Source organism: Zosterops lateralis (genome assembly GCF_965231275.1).
Source record: "Zosterops lateralis genome assembly, chromosome: 3".
Taxonomy (NCBI): domain Eukaryota; kingdom Metazoa; phylum Chordata; class Aves; order Passeriformes; family Zosteropidae; genus Zosterops; species Zosterops lateralis.
In genome coordinates this window covers 35,079,250-35,094,725 of record NC_139764.1, presented here as the reverse complement: position 1 = coordinate 35,094,725, position 15,476 = coordinate 35,079,250, and the positions used below count along the sequence as shown (strand labels likewise).

The 15,476-nt window shown below is 41.0% G+C and overlaps 1 protein-coding gene across 1 annotated transcript in view; it reads right to left on the bottom strand.

Annotated features, from left to right (window-relative positions):
- VIT (vitrin) overlaps nt 1-15,168 on the bottom strand; it is a gene marked incomplete at both ends in the record, with an annotated part of 36,671 nt that extends 21,503 nt beyond the window's left edge. Inside the window, 7 exons of the mRNA XM_083858575.1 lie at nt 458-658; nt 2,388-2,468; nt 5,730-5,807; nt 10,246-10,379; nt 12,253-12,409; nt 13,371-13,436; nt 15,138-15,168. Coding sequence (XP_083714701.1) covers nt 458-658; nt 2,388-2,468; nt 5,730-5,807; nt 10,246-10,379; nt 12,253-12,409; nt 13,371-13,436; nt 15,138-15,168 — 748 coding nt within the window. The remainder of the gene's footprint in view (nt 1-457; nt 659-2,387; nt 2,469-5,729; nt 5,808-10,245; nt 10,380-12,252; nt 12,410-13,370; nt 13,437-15,137) is intronic.
- Between the last annotated feature and the right edge of the window lie 308 nt (nt 15,169-15,476).

Sequence of the window (15,476 nt, the reverse complement as noted above, 5' to 3'; positions counted from 1 at the left end):
CTAATGAACAATAATAAATGAAGAAGGAAAGATTAAGGAAAACCAGGTGTGCAAAAAAAAGTATGAGATGTTCACAGTGTTTTAATCTTTAAAATTCAAAAGCTGTTATAAAAAATATATTACAACTTTATTCTATTGAAAGTTATCACAAAATTAATTCTAAAATGAGTCTTCACCTATCTGTTGAACTTTCAGTCTAGACATGAGAATCAAAGGACTATTTATTGACTTCTATACCTGAAAATTATCACAGCATTTGGGGATGGAGAGCTTACCCTCACATGAATTGGTCTGCTGGACTTACATATTTTTTTTTTCCACTCCTAGTATTTCTACACTGAATTACTGAACTTGTGATCCTCTAAATCATGGTATATCCAGCTGTATATCTTACTCCTTAAATTTTAGGAAAGCTGTCAGTCTGGAGGGAAGCAATTCAAACATCCATGCTACTGACCCATGTCTCTGACCCTGTGCAGTCCAGGTCTGTTCTTGGCCGGAGCTGCTGTGGTTCTGGCAGCTGCAGGTGTTGTCTTGGGCTGTGGCAATGTGGTGGAAGGATCTGTCGTGGTGGTGGTCGGCGTGGGGGTTGTGGTGGCCATTTGTGTGGCTGGGGTTGGCACTGGAGTTGTCTGGTTCTCTTTGCAGGCTGTGTCCCCTGTAGGAATATTGACATGTCACTGTGGCTGGAGGTGTGACATGTATGAAAGGAGCAACACTCAACATTTAAGGCAACTCAGAAACTGGCATCCTCTTCAGGATGCCCACAAGCATCCTCATGTGTGGAGCCTTAGTGCCTTCATTGTGGTGCCTGCGTGATTCTCTGCTCTCAGAGGGTGCTGACAACAGCCTGTTGCAGCATTAATGTCCCCCCTACACTATTCTGCTTTGGCCAGAAACATTTATCAAACTGACAGATGTCTCAGACCTATGAAATTGTTCAACCAGCCAGTTGCAGATTCTGTTTTGGCATCATCTTTTCTCAGTGTAATTAAGCACTTAGGAGGTCCATATAAATGGAAATCAGCTGGCATCTGGTAGTAAAGATGGCCAGTCTGAGTCATATACCAGAAAAAAATTGCACTGAAATGTTTTTGACAGAAAGACAACTTTCAGATAAAGATGATTTGGGGGAGTGGGTCGGGGCCAGAGCAGGGAGCGTTAGGGCTTTGGCTGAGGGGAGTGGGGGAGAGCACCACCTGGAAGGTGCCAATCTCATCTGAGTTTGACTCATCTCACAGTTGTTACTCCTTTTAAAATGTATCATCTGTTGTGAGAACAGTGACAATTCTAGTTGCAAAATATACATCCTAAATGTCCGTATAAAATATAGTCAACGTGATTAGGTTCTTTCAAGTAATTTTCTATAAGAAGTTTCTTCACTGTTATAATTTCCATCTAGCTACACAAAACTGCCCTAAAATATATTCCATGTTAACCTCAGTGTTGTTCCTCCTCCCTGCAGATAGCCCTGGGGATGGCCTGACACCCTGTCTACATTAAAAGGATATGGTGCACACTCTAGTCACTGCTGCACAACACAAGCTTGTATTTTATTGCTATTTCTGGATGTTCTCCTTTTGGAAGGCATCGTTGTGAAACTGTCTGGTGGATTAATTATCACCTAATGCTAGGCAGTGAAAAACTCAGATCTCAGACAGTTTTAATGGAATAATGCTGAAAGAGGGCTCATAAGAAAAACAAAACAACTCAGCTGAAAAAGCCAGCATGAATGGCTCTTTTTGGGCTGAACAGTGCACTGCTCCATGAAACTGTGCTAAAAGAAAGAAAACAGAGGGCACAGTGAGTCTTCCCCTGTGATCCTGTGCTGCTGGAGCAGGGAACAGGCACACTGGCCAGCTTTATACCCCAGTCTGTGAGGAGCAAGGAAGCTGGAAGTTAACAGTATTAGCAGAAAAGCTGAGGAAGCAGCATAGTAAGAGCAGAGAAAAGCTGTTGCCTTGGTGCATGTTGGCTGGGTTTCTTGTGGATCTTTTAACACAAGAGGAGGGCTCTGGAGGGGTTGCTATTCCCAGTGCTCCTTTGGGTAGGGTACCCATCTCTTTCACAGTATCTTCAAAGGGTGTGCAGGACACATGTCCTGCATAGGAGATTGCCAAGAACCATAATGCAAGATTTTCAAGTTCACAAAACCTGAACTCATCCAAAGCACAAGCAGAAATTAAACTCTGTAGGTGCTCTCTTCTCTGAATTAGCAGGAGTTCTTCAAGCACCATTGCAGTTTGGTTTGATGAAATGGGCTGTGGAGAGGAGGTTGGGCTGGGGAGGTAAAGCTGTCTCTAGTGTCAAAATGCTTCCTATAAGCACCTCCAGACAGATTAGGTGGGTTGGATACTGTAAAGAGCAACAAGATCCTCAAGCCCTACCTTGATCCGATGCTTTTTCTGATGTGTTAGTGGCATCTGCACTCTTCATACCTTTTAGATCTTGCTCCGGTTTTTTAGGCTCTGAAGCAAAATTGAGCACATTAGAAAATGCAGCTTAGTAAGAAAATAATTTCAAAGTAAGAAAATAATTTCAAGTCTCCCATTTAGAGATTATCAGTCCGCAAAGGAAGGCATCTTATCACATGCCATTAGGTAGGTCTGGCAGTCCAATCAGAGCTTTATCACCTACTGAGAAAAAGTCATGACTGGGGAGTAGTCACCCTCTATCTTTCATGCCAAATGTAGGCATTTTTGCAGCCAAAAGCACCTGCCAGTGTCAATGGAGTTTCTGAAGTGAGCGAGAAGTGTGGGGATTTGCCACCATTAAGGCAAAACTTGTAAGATTTAATGCATCATATTTTTTTCCTCTGAGTAGTAGCATGTTCTGAGAACCAGGGTTATGATGTGTGTATGTTGTTTGGGAAATACTTACTAATATGCAATCTTTCAGTTTTTCACTGATAACATTAATTCATGTTCAGATATATTTCTTTCTTGCCTGACATTTTGAGATCATTACAGGGCCAAATGCTGAATGCCATAGACTGGCTTAGAAGGAAAAGGGAGATTTTTTAAATTTATTTATAAGACTCAGAGACATTAAAATACTTGGAATACTTATTACAGTTTATTTACTGATACCTCACAAAATAATCTGCTTCTACTTTTTTTTAATCTGACTGAGTACTGGAGGATTTTCATCTTCCTTTTTTTTTTTTTTTCATTCTCTAGCTCTTTTGGCAGCATCAAACTGTTTAGAATTTACTGCAGTGTTAATGTTTTCCTAAATTTTTTTACTGTTTTTTCTAAACATCTTTTAATAGTTTTGAGCAGCTGTGAAGAGTTACAATTTTGGGAAGGCTTTTCTTGCCATGCCCAGCATTTGAGAAGCACTGTAATCACCAGGAGCATTTAAAGAAATGTCAGGCACTATGAATCTCTGGCATCTCTGGGAGGAGAACTAAAATTGCATCTCTGACAGCTGATCAGGTATGAAGCAGGATTTTTTGTTAATCTGACAGCAGTGAGTGTAATACTCAAAAGACCACTATTGCCTCCTGCAGATAATGGATTTAAGTGTCAAAGTGAATAGTGTGGTCTCTGTAATTAAAATTAGAAGAAAAAAAGTAGCTTTTCTTAATATTAAAAGGTAATTAGGAAATTCTCTTTCACAATATGTCCCTGCCTGCATATTGCAGAGGTTTTTGTCTTAAAGACAAGCTGTTTCTGGGCTGAGTCGAGGTGGCAGATCTAAGGAGGGCTGATAGGGCCAAGTAGGGCCTGAGGAAGATAGGCTGTGACCATTGGATCTCTTTGCTACCTGTGGGACAAGGCTGGGCAGAAACAGGCAGTGACATTGGCTTTGATGGAATAGTTACTTGCTCCTCTGATAATCCTGGGCTTTCTCTGCATGAATGCACTGTCTTTGTTGTTAGGATCCTGGCAGTTTCATTCTAATTATTTGATTCAAGAACAAAGTGAAGACTTGTGTCTTTGGTTTGCTGCAGGAACAAACTCCTGGTATTTTGTTTGTGTGACAGAACCCTGGCTGATGATGCTCCCCATTTCTACACGGATTCTTATATTATGTGGCTTTTGGCACTGGTGGAAAACACCATTGTTTACAGCCTGCTGAGCTCAGTCCTGACTGTGTCTCTGGTCTGCTGGGAAATGTTTGGGCTGATATTTCAAGTATGCCTACACTTGGGAATGATAAGCTGTGATTTAATGAACATTTCTCAGAAAAAGTCAAGACTCCTGAGATATTGCCCTCCCTTCTAGCAGTGCATAATATTTGGGTCAAGTAATTTCTGCATATGTGGTCAAGAAATATACAAATCTGTACCAATGTGATTGTAAATGCAAAGGTATTACAAATTAAAGGCATGGAATTGAGCAACACATATTTCATCTGGACAACTACAGCTTTGAGATTTAAATTTGCTTTTGTTCAAGTGAAAATATAATGATGAAGAGGACCAGATGAAGCTGGTGAAGGGTCTGGAGCACAAGTCTTATGAGGAGCAGGTGAATGAACCGAGTTGTTCTAGCCTGAAAAAAAACAAAACCCCAAGACTCAGAGGGGACTTAATGGCTCTCTACAAGTACCTGAAAAGAAGTTGTAGTGAGGTGAGGGTCAGTCAAGAGGAAATGGCCTCAGGTTGCTCCAAGGAAGGTTTTGACTGGATATTAGAAAGAATTTCTTCATGGAAAGTGTTATCAAGCATTGGAGCAGGCTGTCCGGGGAAGTGATGGAGTCACCATCCGTGGAGATATTTGAAAAATGCATAGATGTGGCACTTAAGGACACAGTTATGATGGACCCAGCAGTGCTGAGTTGTGCTTGATGACCTTTTCTGACCATAATGATTCTATGATTCTGTGAGAAAAGAGCTCTGTACTTCTCTTCCAAGGACCAAACAATAATGTACAGGAAAAGAGTAGGTCTCCAAGTAGCCTCTCTGTGGTCTTGGATGAATTTATACAATGCCAGGCATTTGAGTTCATGGAGAAGATACAGCACATTTCATTATACCACAGTGGATATGGTCAGGAAGGCTCAGGCTCAGCAATCAGCAGAAAGACTATGTAAGGGAAGTGCACTGTGATATGGGACATTAATTTTCTTTTTGTTTGCATCTCCAAGGAAGAGTCTGAACCTTACACAGCTGTAACAGGGAGCAAAACCAAGTGTCATTTCAGTGACAGAGGTAATCCATGTGCACTTGAATGTCAGCTACCCACCAGTGTGAAACTTGATCAAAGACCTCTTCAAACAACTGAATTATTTAAACTGAATTGAGTCTTACCGAGTAGGATGCTGACTAAAATGATTATACAGAATAGTCCTTTATTGTAGAATTCTCAGTTAAGCTGCTGTGTATTACCATCTCTGTCATTTGTACTATTTACTATTTAATATTATACTCTCAGCACTGACTATCCCAAGAGATGAGTAACGTTAGGAAAAAGCCAACATGTATAACCTCAAATGCTTGCATATAACCAGTACAACATCATGTTCAGTAGCAGATCTAAAGCAAGGGGGAAATTATTTGGAAATGGAAGTGTGTGAAACATGGTATGATCAAAAAATAGAAATTGTCTGAGATGATTTCCATATGCTTAAGATAAAGAAAATACCATGAGTGATTTAGATGACATACTAATGGATGCACGAACTTCTGCCTCTGAATAGTTATGTCTTTGTGTTATACAACGGAGAAACTATGACAGATAGTTGTGAATGGATGTAAGGGAAAGTCAGTCACAAATACTTGCCTGATTTAACAGCTGTACTTTTTGAAGAAGAATATTCAAGAGTTGATGGATATGTCACACCTTTTCTTGGCTTGCCCTCTACAAAAAATATATATTAGAAGGCATCACAAAATATTCTATGTTTTCTTGATAAATTTATCATCTAACATAGGCATTCAGAATGAGATCTCTTTTCTTTACTGCCCAACCCATTTTCATAAAGATTTCTTTTATCTGATGGCAGAATCACAAAACCATACCACTGAAAATATTGGTGCCAGCACCATAAAAAGAGCTAGAAAGCACAAAAACACAGTAGTGGGGAGGATTTGCAGAGGTCAGTTCATTCTTTTGCTCTCAAATGATATTAAGCACAAGGGGGCCATTCCTGAAGGACATCTGTACAACTTTTAATTAAACCCACAGCTTCCCTAGGCAGTGTTCTCCAATTCCTGACTATGCAGTTGACTTGGAAAACATGTTTGATGTGGGATTTATTTCATCACGCATACAGCATTCTTCTCTGACCTCACTTTTGCAAGATGCCATTTCTGGCAACAGTCTTTTGCAATAATAACAGTGAGAGAAGGCTGTGCTTGTGTGTGGGAACATATGGTACCTATATTTAGATCTAAAATGAGAGTCCTGTCTTGAAACAATGAGGTATGTTTCCCAGTTAAGCTTTAAACCACAAATCTTTTTAGTGCCAGAGCAGACGCCATCTCTATTGGTACGAGTGGCCACGCAATTCCATTTCTTGGGACAGTTATTGTAATCACATACATCAATGAATGAGAAGTGTTGCAGAGAAGCCCAGGCAAGACTGCTTTGGCCTCTAGGAGTTGATGGATGTAGGTCTTCCAGACCCTGGTGACAGTCTCTATGTGATGCTGTGCTGCATCACGTATCTGGACCACTTCTGGGGAGACCTACCTCCACCTCCTGCAAAGCCTGAGTCAGGATGATCTCTCCTCTATTCCCTTGGGGGATTCTTTAAGGAGGTACATATGGCACTGCAGGCATGTCAGTTGTCATCCTGGGTGAATAATCCAGAGACCAACAGCACTGAACAGAATTAATTCCTACAGACTGAGCCACTCCTGGGAACTGGGAGCTGTTTCCCCCATGATGGTGATGCCCTAAGTTTTTAGCTTTAACATTTCTCAGATCCTGCATTCGTATATAACTCTGAACTCCATATAGGGTATTAGTAAGCTCCCTTCACTTCTTTGTCAGGTAAAACAATCCTTCCAGGCCTGAGAACCAGGGACACCTACTGCCTCAGGATCCAAAAGTATAAACAGAAGTGAAGAGGGGGGAAGCAAACTGGAGGTCTTCATTTCCTGAAGCTATAATTGGACAATTAATCTCTGTTATGCAAATGGACCAAACTTAAATCTGTCTGAGAAACTGGGGAACTGATGTCCATCTTGGGTGTAGTGTCTGCAAAGCTTTTGCACTGCCCAAGGTGTATCTATTGAAGGCCTTTAATAAATACCTACTTTATTATTTTAACTCTGTCTGGCCTCTGTTCTAGGTAGCCACTCCAAGGCATCAATGGCACACAAAGGAAGGTACATGCTAGAGGAACTTTAATGAGCTGGAGAATCCCTGTCTTTTGTCCATTTTCATGTCTCTATCTCCTTTGTTTTGCTCCTCTCTGAAATTTCAGATGTCATTACAAAACCATAGATAAAGAAGTTAGTTACTAATGAGGTAATGATGTAAAAAAGCTATTCTATTTCTCATTTACAGTGGTATAAGCTGAGAGCAGCTCCACTAATATCAACACCAATCCACCAAAGACTAAAGCTGGTAAGTTAGAATTTGTGGGCAAACTGGAAAGAGCTTCCTTCTCTCCTTCTGTGCTTCTCTCATGGAAGCTGGTTTAAGTGAAGGGCGGCAGGTTTTCGCATCCACTTCCCCCTGAGCTAAAACTGGAATCAGGAGCCAAGAAGGATTAGAGACATCTAATTTGGTAGAAAGACACAAAAGTTACAGGATTGCAGATGATTTCTAAATGCTTCCCTTTATCCCCAACAGAGAATGAGTTGTCAGTATGAGCAGTTGATACATGGATGCAGCAATAGCATGATAATCTGATCTTTTGGATTTGGAATGTATTTCTAATTTCTAATGCAAACCTGAAGCCTGCTGCTGTGAAAATACACCAGCTAGGGTGGAGAAGCTGGATTCTGCGATTTTTGATCAACAGCAATTTGCATCCCATATGTGACCAAGAGATAGGCCTGAATGTGGCCCTGCTCTCTGGGGCAATGGTGATATGTCTTTTTCACTATAGGGAAAAAGTTACATCTCGGTTGGAGTTTGTTTAATATACTTTAAAATGTGTTTTTATGTGGGCTGAAAACATCAGCTTTGGCCATTGAAATGCAAGCTATGGCATAGTGGCTGCTATAGTGCAGTGGCTGCTCACCCTCTCACACTTATTTGTGATTACAGACCCAGAAGTTCAGGACTATTTTCTTAACCCACTAGCTGCAAAACTCCCACTAAACTGAATGGAGTCATTCAACTGAGTGCCAAAGCATTTCAGTGCTTGAAAGTGAATACCAAGGCATTTGCACACCTCCTGTGTGCTGGCTGCTTTAGTCACAGAGGACAGACCTCCTTCTCCACTGCCCCTAAATCATGCCACTTTATTCCCTGGGTTCCCCAAGGAATTCTCTTCTGTTCTCTTTTGTGTGGATGTTCATTCACAATTTAAACATCATAAACTCAGTGACAATATCCTAACTAGGAATAAGCTGTTGGCACCTTTCCAGGGTACAGTATTGCACATAAGTCTGGTCTGATGAAAAAGAATTCAGCTGGAGAATAGGAGACTCAGTTCTAAAGCTCGAAAGCTGTACTGAAATTAATGCCTTAGGTGACTTTATATTTTTATTGGGGAATGCTTTATGCAGCTCTGGCTTTTTATGACTCATAATCATAAAAATCCATCCCTATCTGCTCTCTTTCTGAGACAGAGATCTTGTATGCATTCAGCCTCAGGCTGCTGAGATGAGCCTTCCTGGGTTTTAGTATTCTACGTTTCTCTAAAATTCTGAATTTCTCACATTTTCAGAGGTATAGTGAAAGTTTCCTTCCTGTTCACATATAAAATATGGCATGTGTGTTATATGATAGGTTAGATTTACATTTGAGCTAGTTTATAAACTTAGAGTTCTACTGTCATGAGTGAGAGCACTCAGTGTGCATAAAATTACAGTGCACAAGGGACAAATCTCATCATGCCTACACATACCCAGGTTTTTCATCATCTCCTTTGGTATGCTCTTGTAACTTTCTCTTGTATCTTTTTTAATAGTCTCATTAATTAATAATAAAGACCTATTATCATAAATAAAAAATTCCTACAGCTTCATGGAAGAATTTCTGAAGTTTTATTGGATGACAACTGAGCAGCTGCTGAGGTAAAAAAAAAGAAGAAAAAAAATTCTATTTCCCACTTATGTGCCAGGATTACAATGTGCTGTTTGTTGGAGGAAAAAACTGCAACAAGTACAAGTAGCGATTCAGCTATTCCAGGAAATCCCTACTCATCCAAAATAAATCCTTCTCATAATATGGTATACCCATGGGCAGACTACTGTAAAAAAAGTGCACACAAATATATGAATGCAAAATTAAGATGACAGCTTCGGTCAGTTTCAGAGACCTCCTTTCCTGTTTACAAATTTTCACATTATTTTTAGTAGCAGTTCAGTTGCTTGACCTGTTGATTTTTCCAGGAATGATGTAGTTAACTAACATCAGTTGATCATGCCTTTCTTAAACCTCCAAAAGTGCAGACCAGCAAGAACTGGCCCAATGTATCAAGAAGTTAGATTTAGAATTTTTATGTAAAGCAAGGTTTCACACATGTAGAGTCAGTGTAAGTAGGTTTAAGATAATCTGAAGCTGCTGTAAAGGGGGTCTAATTTGCAAAAAAAATTTAAAATCCGTGAATTTAGTTGGTAAATGCAAGTGATTCCTACATACACTATGAGGAGCAGAAAGGAACCAACATTAAATTAAGATGGATTTACTTGCACTGATAAGATATCAAAACTATTTGGCTAACAGAGGTGCAGAGAGTTCCTGACATACTTGGGATGCACCAGTCAAATTGCTTAATCTAGGGTTTGCACCCATACAGCAGGGCTATATGGGGTTTGACCTAAGTCTGAAGTCACTTCAGGAGATAGAAATTCAGGTGCAGGGATGAGGATGTTTCAAGTGGCCAAAGGGCCTTTCAGTTCCCTCAGCAGTACTGCTTACCAGGGTGGGGAGCAGTAGATTTTATGCATCAACAGCTGGAGTTTAGCCTTCCAAGGCTCAGTCCAGAGCAGGCATCACCTCCTGCAGTGGGCTCAGACCTGCACTGGAATGGCAGGGTCGTGTCTCATTGTGGGCTACGTGGGAAGCCCAGAACAAGAAGTGTCTCAAATATCCTGTTCCTGCCAAAGCTGGGTTAGGTGATTAACCAGGTGTGTGCTCAGCAGGTGGGGAGTGCCCCAGCCCAGGATGGTACCTGACACCAGGAAGGATTCCCTCCAGCGCGGCAGCGACAGGGACCGGACACCATTGGAGAAGCTTCCACGGTAAGCAGAGTGTCCTGCCACTTTCTGCACGAGAATCTTCCCACCTGCGTTGTCAATTATACCGCTGCAAGGAAGAAACACAGTGTCTTAGGGTAGAAATTCCACAAAAACCTTCAAAATTGTTCTGCAGTGCAAGAGATATGGAGTGATTTCTTTCACCTTTAAAACAGGGGTGGTGATGGGGTTGTGATGTTACTACTAAGCTTACTCCTAAGAAATATTTGTGCTCCTTCCACATAGAGAAGAGCAGTTTGTTGCAAAGTGCTGTCAGGATCTGTTTGCTCTTCCCACTGATCTACTGGTCCTCTGTTTAAGCTTGACCTAGTTGCACACAAGAAAAAGCTACTGCCTTTGTTAAAATTCCTGCAAGCTTGATTGAATGACTGAAGATACAGGCAGAGGTTCTCAGAGGAGTTTTCAGGCCAACCATGTGACAGTGTGTGTTTCTTTGAGTTTCAGTATGTGTTTTCTGCAAAAACCCAAGCATGTTTCTGACCTCAGCCTGGAGCAAACTGGACACAATATTGCTAAAAGCTGGAGAAAACCTGGCAGACTCCAGGTGTGGTGCACATCAAATGGTGTTTAACACACACTGTAACATGTACCTCAAGATGAACACAAAACCTTCAGTGTGTGCAGCCTGCTCTGGCATCACTAGGAGAGCAGATCAATTGGGAAGCAATTGCAGCTGTAGGGGAGCTGTAGGGCTGGCAGTAATGACCAGACAGGAAAATAAGTACTGGGCAGCAAAGAGGGCTGAAGAGTATGGAGGTGCATTTTCCTCTGGTAACTGAGAAACTGATGTTAAAATGAGTGTATGGAGAAGAAATTCACTGCCTGTGGAACTGCAACATGTAAGCTAACAAAGCCAGAACCAGCTGGCAAATGAGAAAAACTGAAACCTTTTCTGTAACTATGCAGCCAGCCAGGCTGCAGGGAGATTGCAGTTGCTATCAGTATTTTTTAACTTCCCTTGGGGACTAATCTGCATGCCGAGACAATTTCCATTGTGCACTAGTATCCGAGGGAGGAATTTGCTGCTGGAAAGCCATCACCTGGCAGTGATCTCCCCAGCCAGGGCTGAGCGGGCAGAGCTGCAGCCAGGAGGTGGCACAGGCACCTCAGCCTAAGCCCTGAGCAGTGCAGAGGCAAGGGGTGAGGTCTCTAAGCCTTAACTATCCCACTTTACCCCAGATCCCAGGTATTTCACAGAACCCGAAGCACAGCAGTAGCTCAAATAACTCCAAACTAAGTCAAGTTGTCAATCAGGCTTTATAACTTGCTGCATTTTTAGCTGGGTACATTCTGCCTCTGCATCCCGCCTCCAACTGCAGTGTGTTGTGATTGGGCAGTTATTCTCCATCAGAATTTTATGCACATTTTTGCATGGCTAATAAAACTCTGAAAAACTTTTGCTACAAAATTTATGTTACTCATTTCCTTGTGCAGTGTCCTTTTATGTGGCAGGAAAGCACATTACTCAGTCTTTGGTGTCAAGGACAGTTAAATTCAAACCCAGGGAACCAAACCAATCCCAGAAGTATGAGTATTATATGTATTCATCACTGGTGATATGCCTATTTTTTCTGAAGATTTATTAGTAGTAGCAGCTCCATCTCTATCTTCCACTTGAATGGTAATAGTACAATAGTAATTTGTTATGCATGAATGAGAGATCTGGAAATCTCAAGACACTTCTCCAAAGGCTGAGAAACTTCTTCAAACACAACTAATTTCTATAGGATACAGGATTGACAGCACTTTGGAAGAATGGATCCATTCCATTACACATGGACTTTCTCTCAGGTTTTCTACAGCAGCCTGCAATCAAACCTACAAGTGGGAAGTGGGAACTGTAAAGAATTTGAAGAGTCAGAAGCTCCCTGCACTGAAATGACAGTTTTGTCTGAGTGCCTCACTCATTTAAACTCACTCACCTGTGAATTGCAGCGCTGCAGACACTGGAAAAAGAAGCATAAATGTCTGTGCCATAAACACGGTATTTTACATCTTGACATCCAGGAGGGCATTTGGCAATGAATTCTGGATTGATTATCTTCCCCGCCTTGACATCACAATCAATCTGGGGTACATCTGTGAGTGCAAAATCTTGGTAAAGTCAGATTGAATGCTTTCCTGGCTGAGTGATCTTGTCATGAAACAGTGAGAAACTGAGTGACAGGGATGCCCTCCTCTTAAGCCTTCATATCAAGGGTTTTGGGATACAAGACATCCGTGTTTTCTGCATCTACAACATAACACATAATAACCCCCTACCAAGGGAAGTGGAAGTAGCTAAGGATGGAATAAGGGAGCCTGCGGATATTTCTGACCTTCAGTGTTTGCTTCTCTGAAGGAAATATCTGTTCTGACACTTTGCTGGAGAGAGAGAAGTGTAATCACCCAGCCTGTGGTTAAGGAGGGGGTGGGGATGCTTCCCAAGCCTCCTGCTGTGCTCCTGTAGCTCTGTGCCATCTATAATGTCAGGCTGAAGTCACAGCCCATTATCTTGCCCTGAATTTTTAAAACTTTTTGCTGGGTACAATTTACTTTGAACAAGGGATTTAAGTGTGTGTTTACAACCTCGCAGCAGGCTTGTTTGTCAGCTACATGAGCAAAATAATCTGTGGACAGAAATGTTCCTGCAGCAGGATAGCTGAAAGTTAAACATCCTAGTGAACAGAGATGCAGCACTTGTCTCACACTAATCAACAACATATGCTTTGTGTTACAGCTGGTTCATCTCATGTATTTATGTCTCTCTCTTTTTCAGTGAAAACCTTACTGCTTGCTTTGATCCTTGTGTGGTACCTAATGGCCAATGAAGATACATTTTAGTAGTGAATTACAAAATTTTCCCTTTATAAATGTCAAGTGACACATACTTTCCTTAGTGATTTGTTTTCAATAAAATAATCTTTTAGCTAACATATATAATGCCAGTGGCTCCAGACAATAATGAAGAGTTACCAGGATATAATCTCACTTTGCACCTTTCTTATGCATTGGACATGTCTGCTGTAAAAAAGCCAAAAATTCTACTGAGACCACTTACACAGCTTAGCCTTTTTTGTCTTCTTTGTGGCTTCCTTGGCTGTATATGTACATGTAAGAAACACACCTAGAACAAATAAACACAGTATCAGGAAAAAAGGTGGACTATCAACATCAGTAACCACAAGCTCCTCTACATGAGATTTCTCAAATTTCAATCAACAGATTGAAAACCTGAAATAGGAATATTCTCAGCCACATCTAAGTTTCTACTTGGTGGTTAAATTTGCAGTCAAGGTGGTATCTGCTGTGGGGAAGTTCTTTGAAGGGGATTAAAGATCAGTTCAGTTCACATGTTTGTCTGTGTAGCTCACTGTCTAAAGATGCCATGGATTTCATGTGGTCCAGAAAACCACACAAGTATTTCCATAAGCAGTGGGAACTCTTTGTAATTGGTGTGATAGAGATGTTAATGAATATTGTGCTCTGTGCATAAAGCAACTGGGAAGTCTGGGTGCAAAAGGTTCTTCTTAATAACCCTTTGGGAAGGTTATCCTGTAATTTTGTGTTGTGGCATTTCACTCACTGGTGGCAGCAGGTATGGGATATGGGGCAGCATTACAGACCATATGAGGTTCTAGGATGGCAATGCAAGGGCACTCATTTTCTTCAGTAAGCAAGATTATGATTTGAAAAGTGTAATAGTAAAAGGGACACATGCAGTTGCATTAAAAGATAAATCACAATATATGCATGTAGCTTACCATGTTGTGTTTACTTGCTAAGTGATGACATACAAAATCTCTTTATTCTCTGTGCTTATTTTATAGGCACTATATTATGGGAAACTGATAACTTCATTACAATATCTTGACTTTCCTATTCACCTTTCCCTTCTCTGAGCTTTCAAAGGGAATTGAAACTCTCTATGATGTGTCAGCTGATCCTTTTATCATTTGTTAATCTTACTAGAATATGCAACAGAAGTGATTTCTTTCTTTTATATTCCTCTCTCCCTAGACTGATTGCAAAGAGTTTGTAGACTTAATCACACCTAGGACTTGCTCGAAAGTAAAAGCAGTGTCAGTGTCTGAAGTGACAATGCATAGATGCAGTATTTGGGCCTTTTGTCACTGGTGTAACCATGGCAGAACTGTAGTTAGATAAAAAAAAAAGGAATGCGTGAGTGGAAAATAAAGTGCAATATCTCAACTACTTGGAATGTTACAGCATAATCTAATGTGGGGAAAGTAATCTGGTAATTTATGTAGAAGAACTACATTCAGATTGCTGTGAATTTGAACTAAGAACAACTGTCCTGACAGACTTGAGGATAACAGCTAGAGGGAATATTGCCTGGGAATGTCACAGCCAGAGGGTTCATGTAAGATGAATTGCAAGTTCTGGAGTTTCTACATGTTCCCAAAAAGTGAAATCCTGTCTGGCTGCCAGGGGAAAGAAAATAAGACACATTTATAACCTTTTGGTACCATCTTGTTCATAGAAAGAATAAGAATAGGGAGAATTGAAACAGCTGATGTTTCTTTAGAGGGAATCTTAACATTACAGACATTTTTCAGGCCCTCCTGATATAGACTGCATGTAACTGGTCATATACTTGGAGATCTTTGCAAATAATTAATATTTTTTTCTATGTCAAAGTCAAGAAGTTTGTGTAGCCCATTTCTGAAAAGCTGTGCCAAGGCTTATACCTGCCAATGAGAGCTTCATCACCTGTGCAGTCCAAAGGGAAGGGAATTAGTCAGTAGCCACTGGGCAACCAGGATGGGAGAGCACAAACCCATTGCAGCACGTCAACTGTACTTACCAAAGAAGGTTGCAATGACTGTGGCCTTCATGGTGAGTAAATCAAAATCTGGATGTTTTGCTAAGGAGCACTGAAAAGGAAAAGAAGAGTCCATCAGGCTGCATTTGGAGGTATTGCAGGTGACACTGGAGTGGTGGGGGAAGAGGGACTATGCACTCTTCTTTAACCTTTCACAGTCCTCACATGCTGCATCCTCTTATTATTTTTTAGGACAACTGATATCCTCAGAGGAGGTGATGTTTGGACTATCACATTCCCATGGACTAATTTTTTACTTCTCTCCAAAATTTGTCTTTTGCTCCAGGAAACCAAGATTTCATTCGCCTACTTATTTCAGAA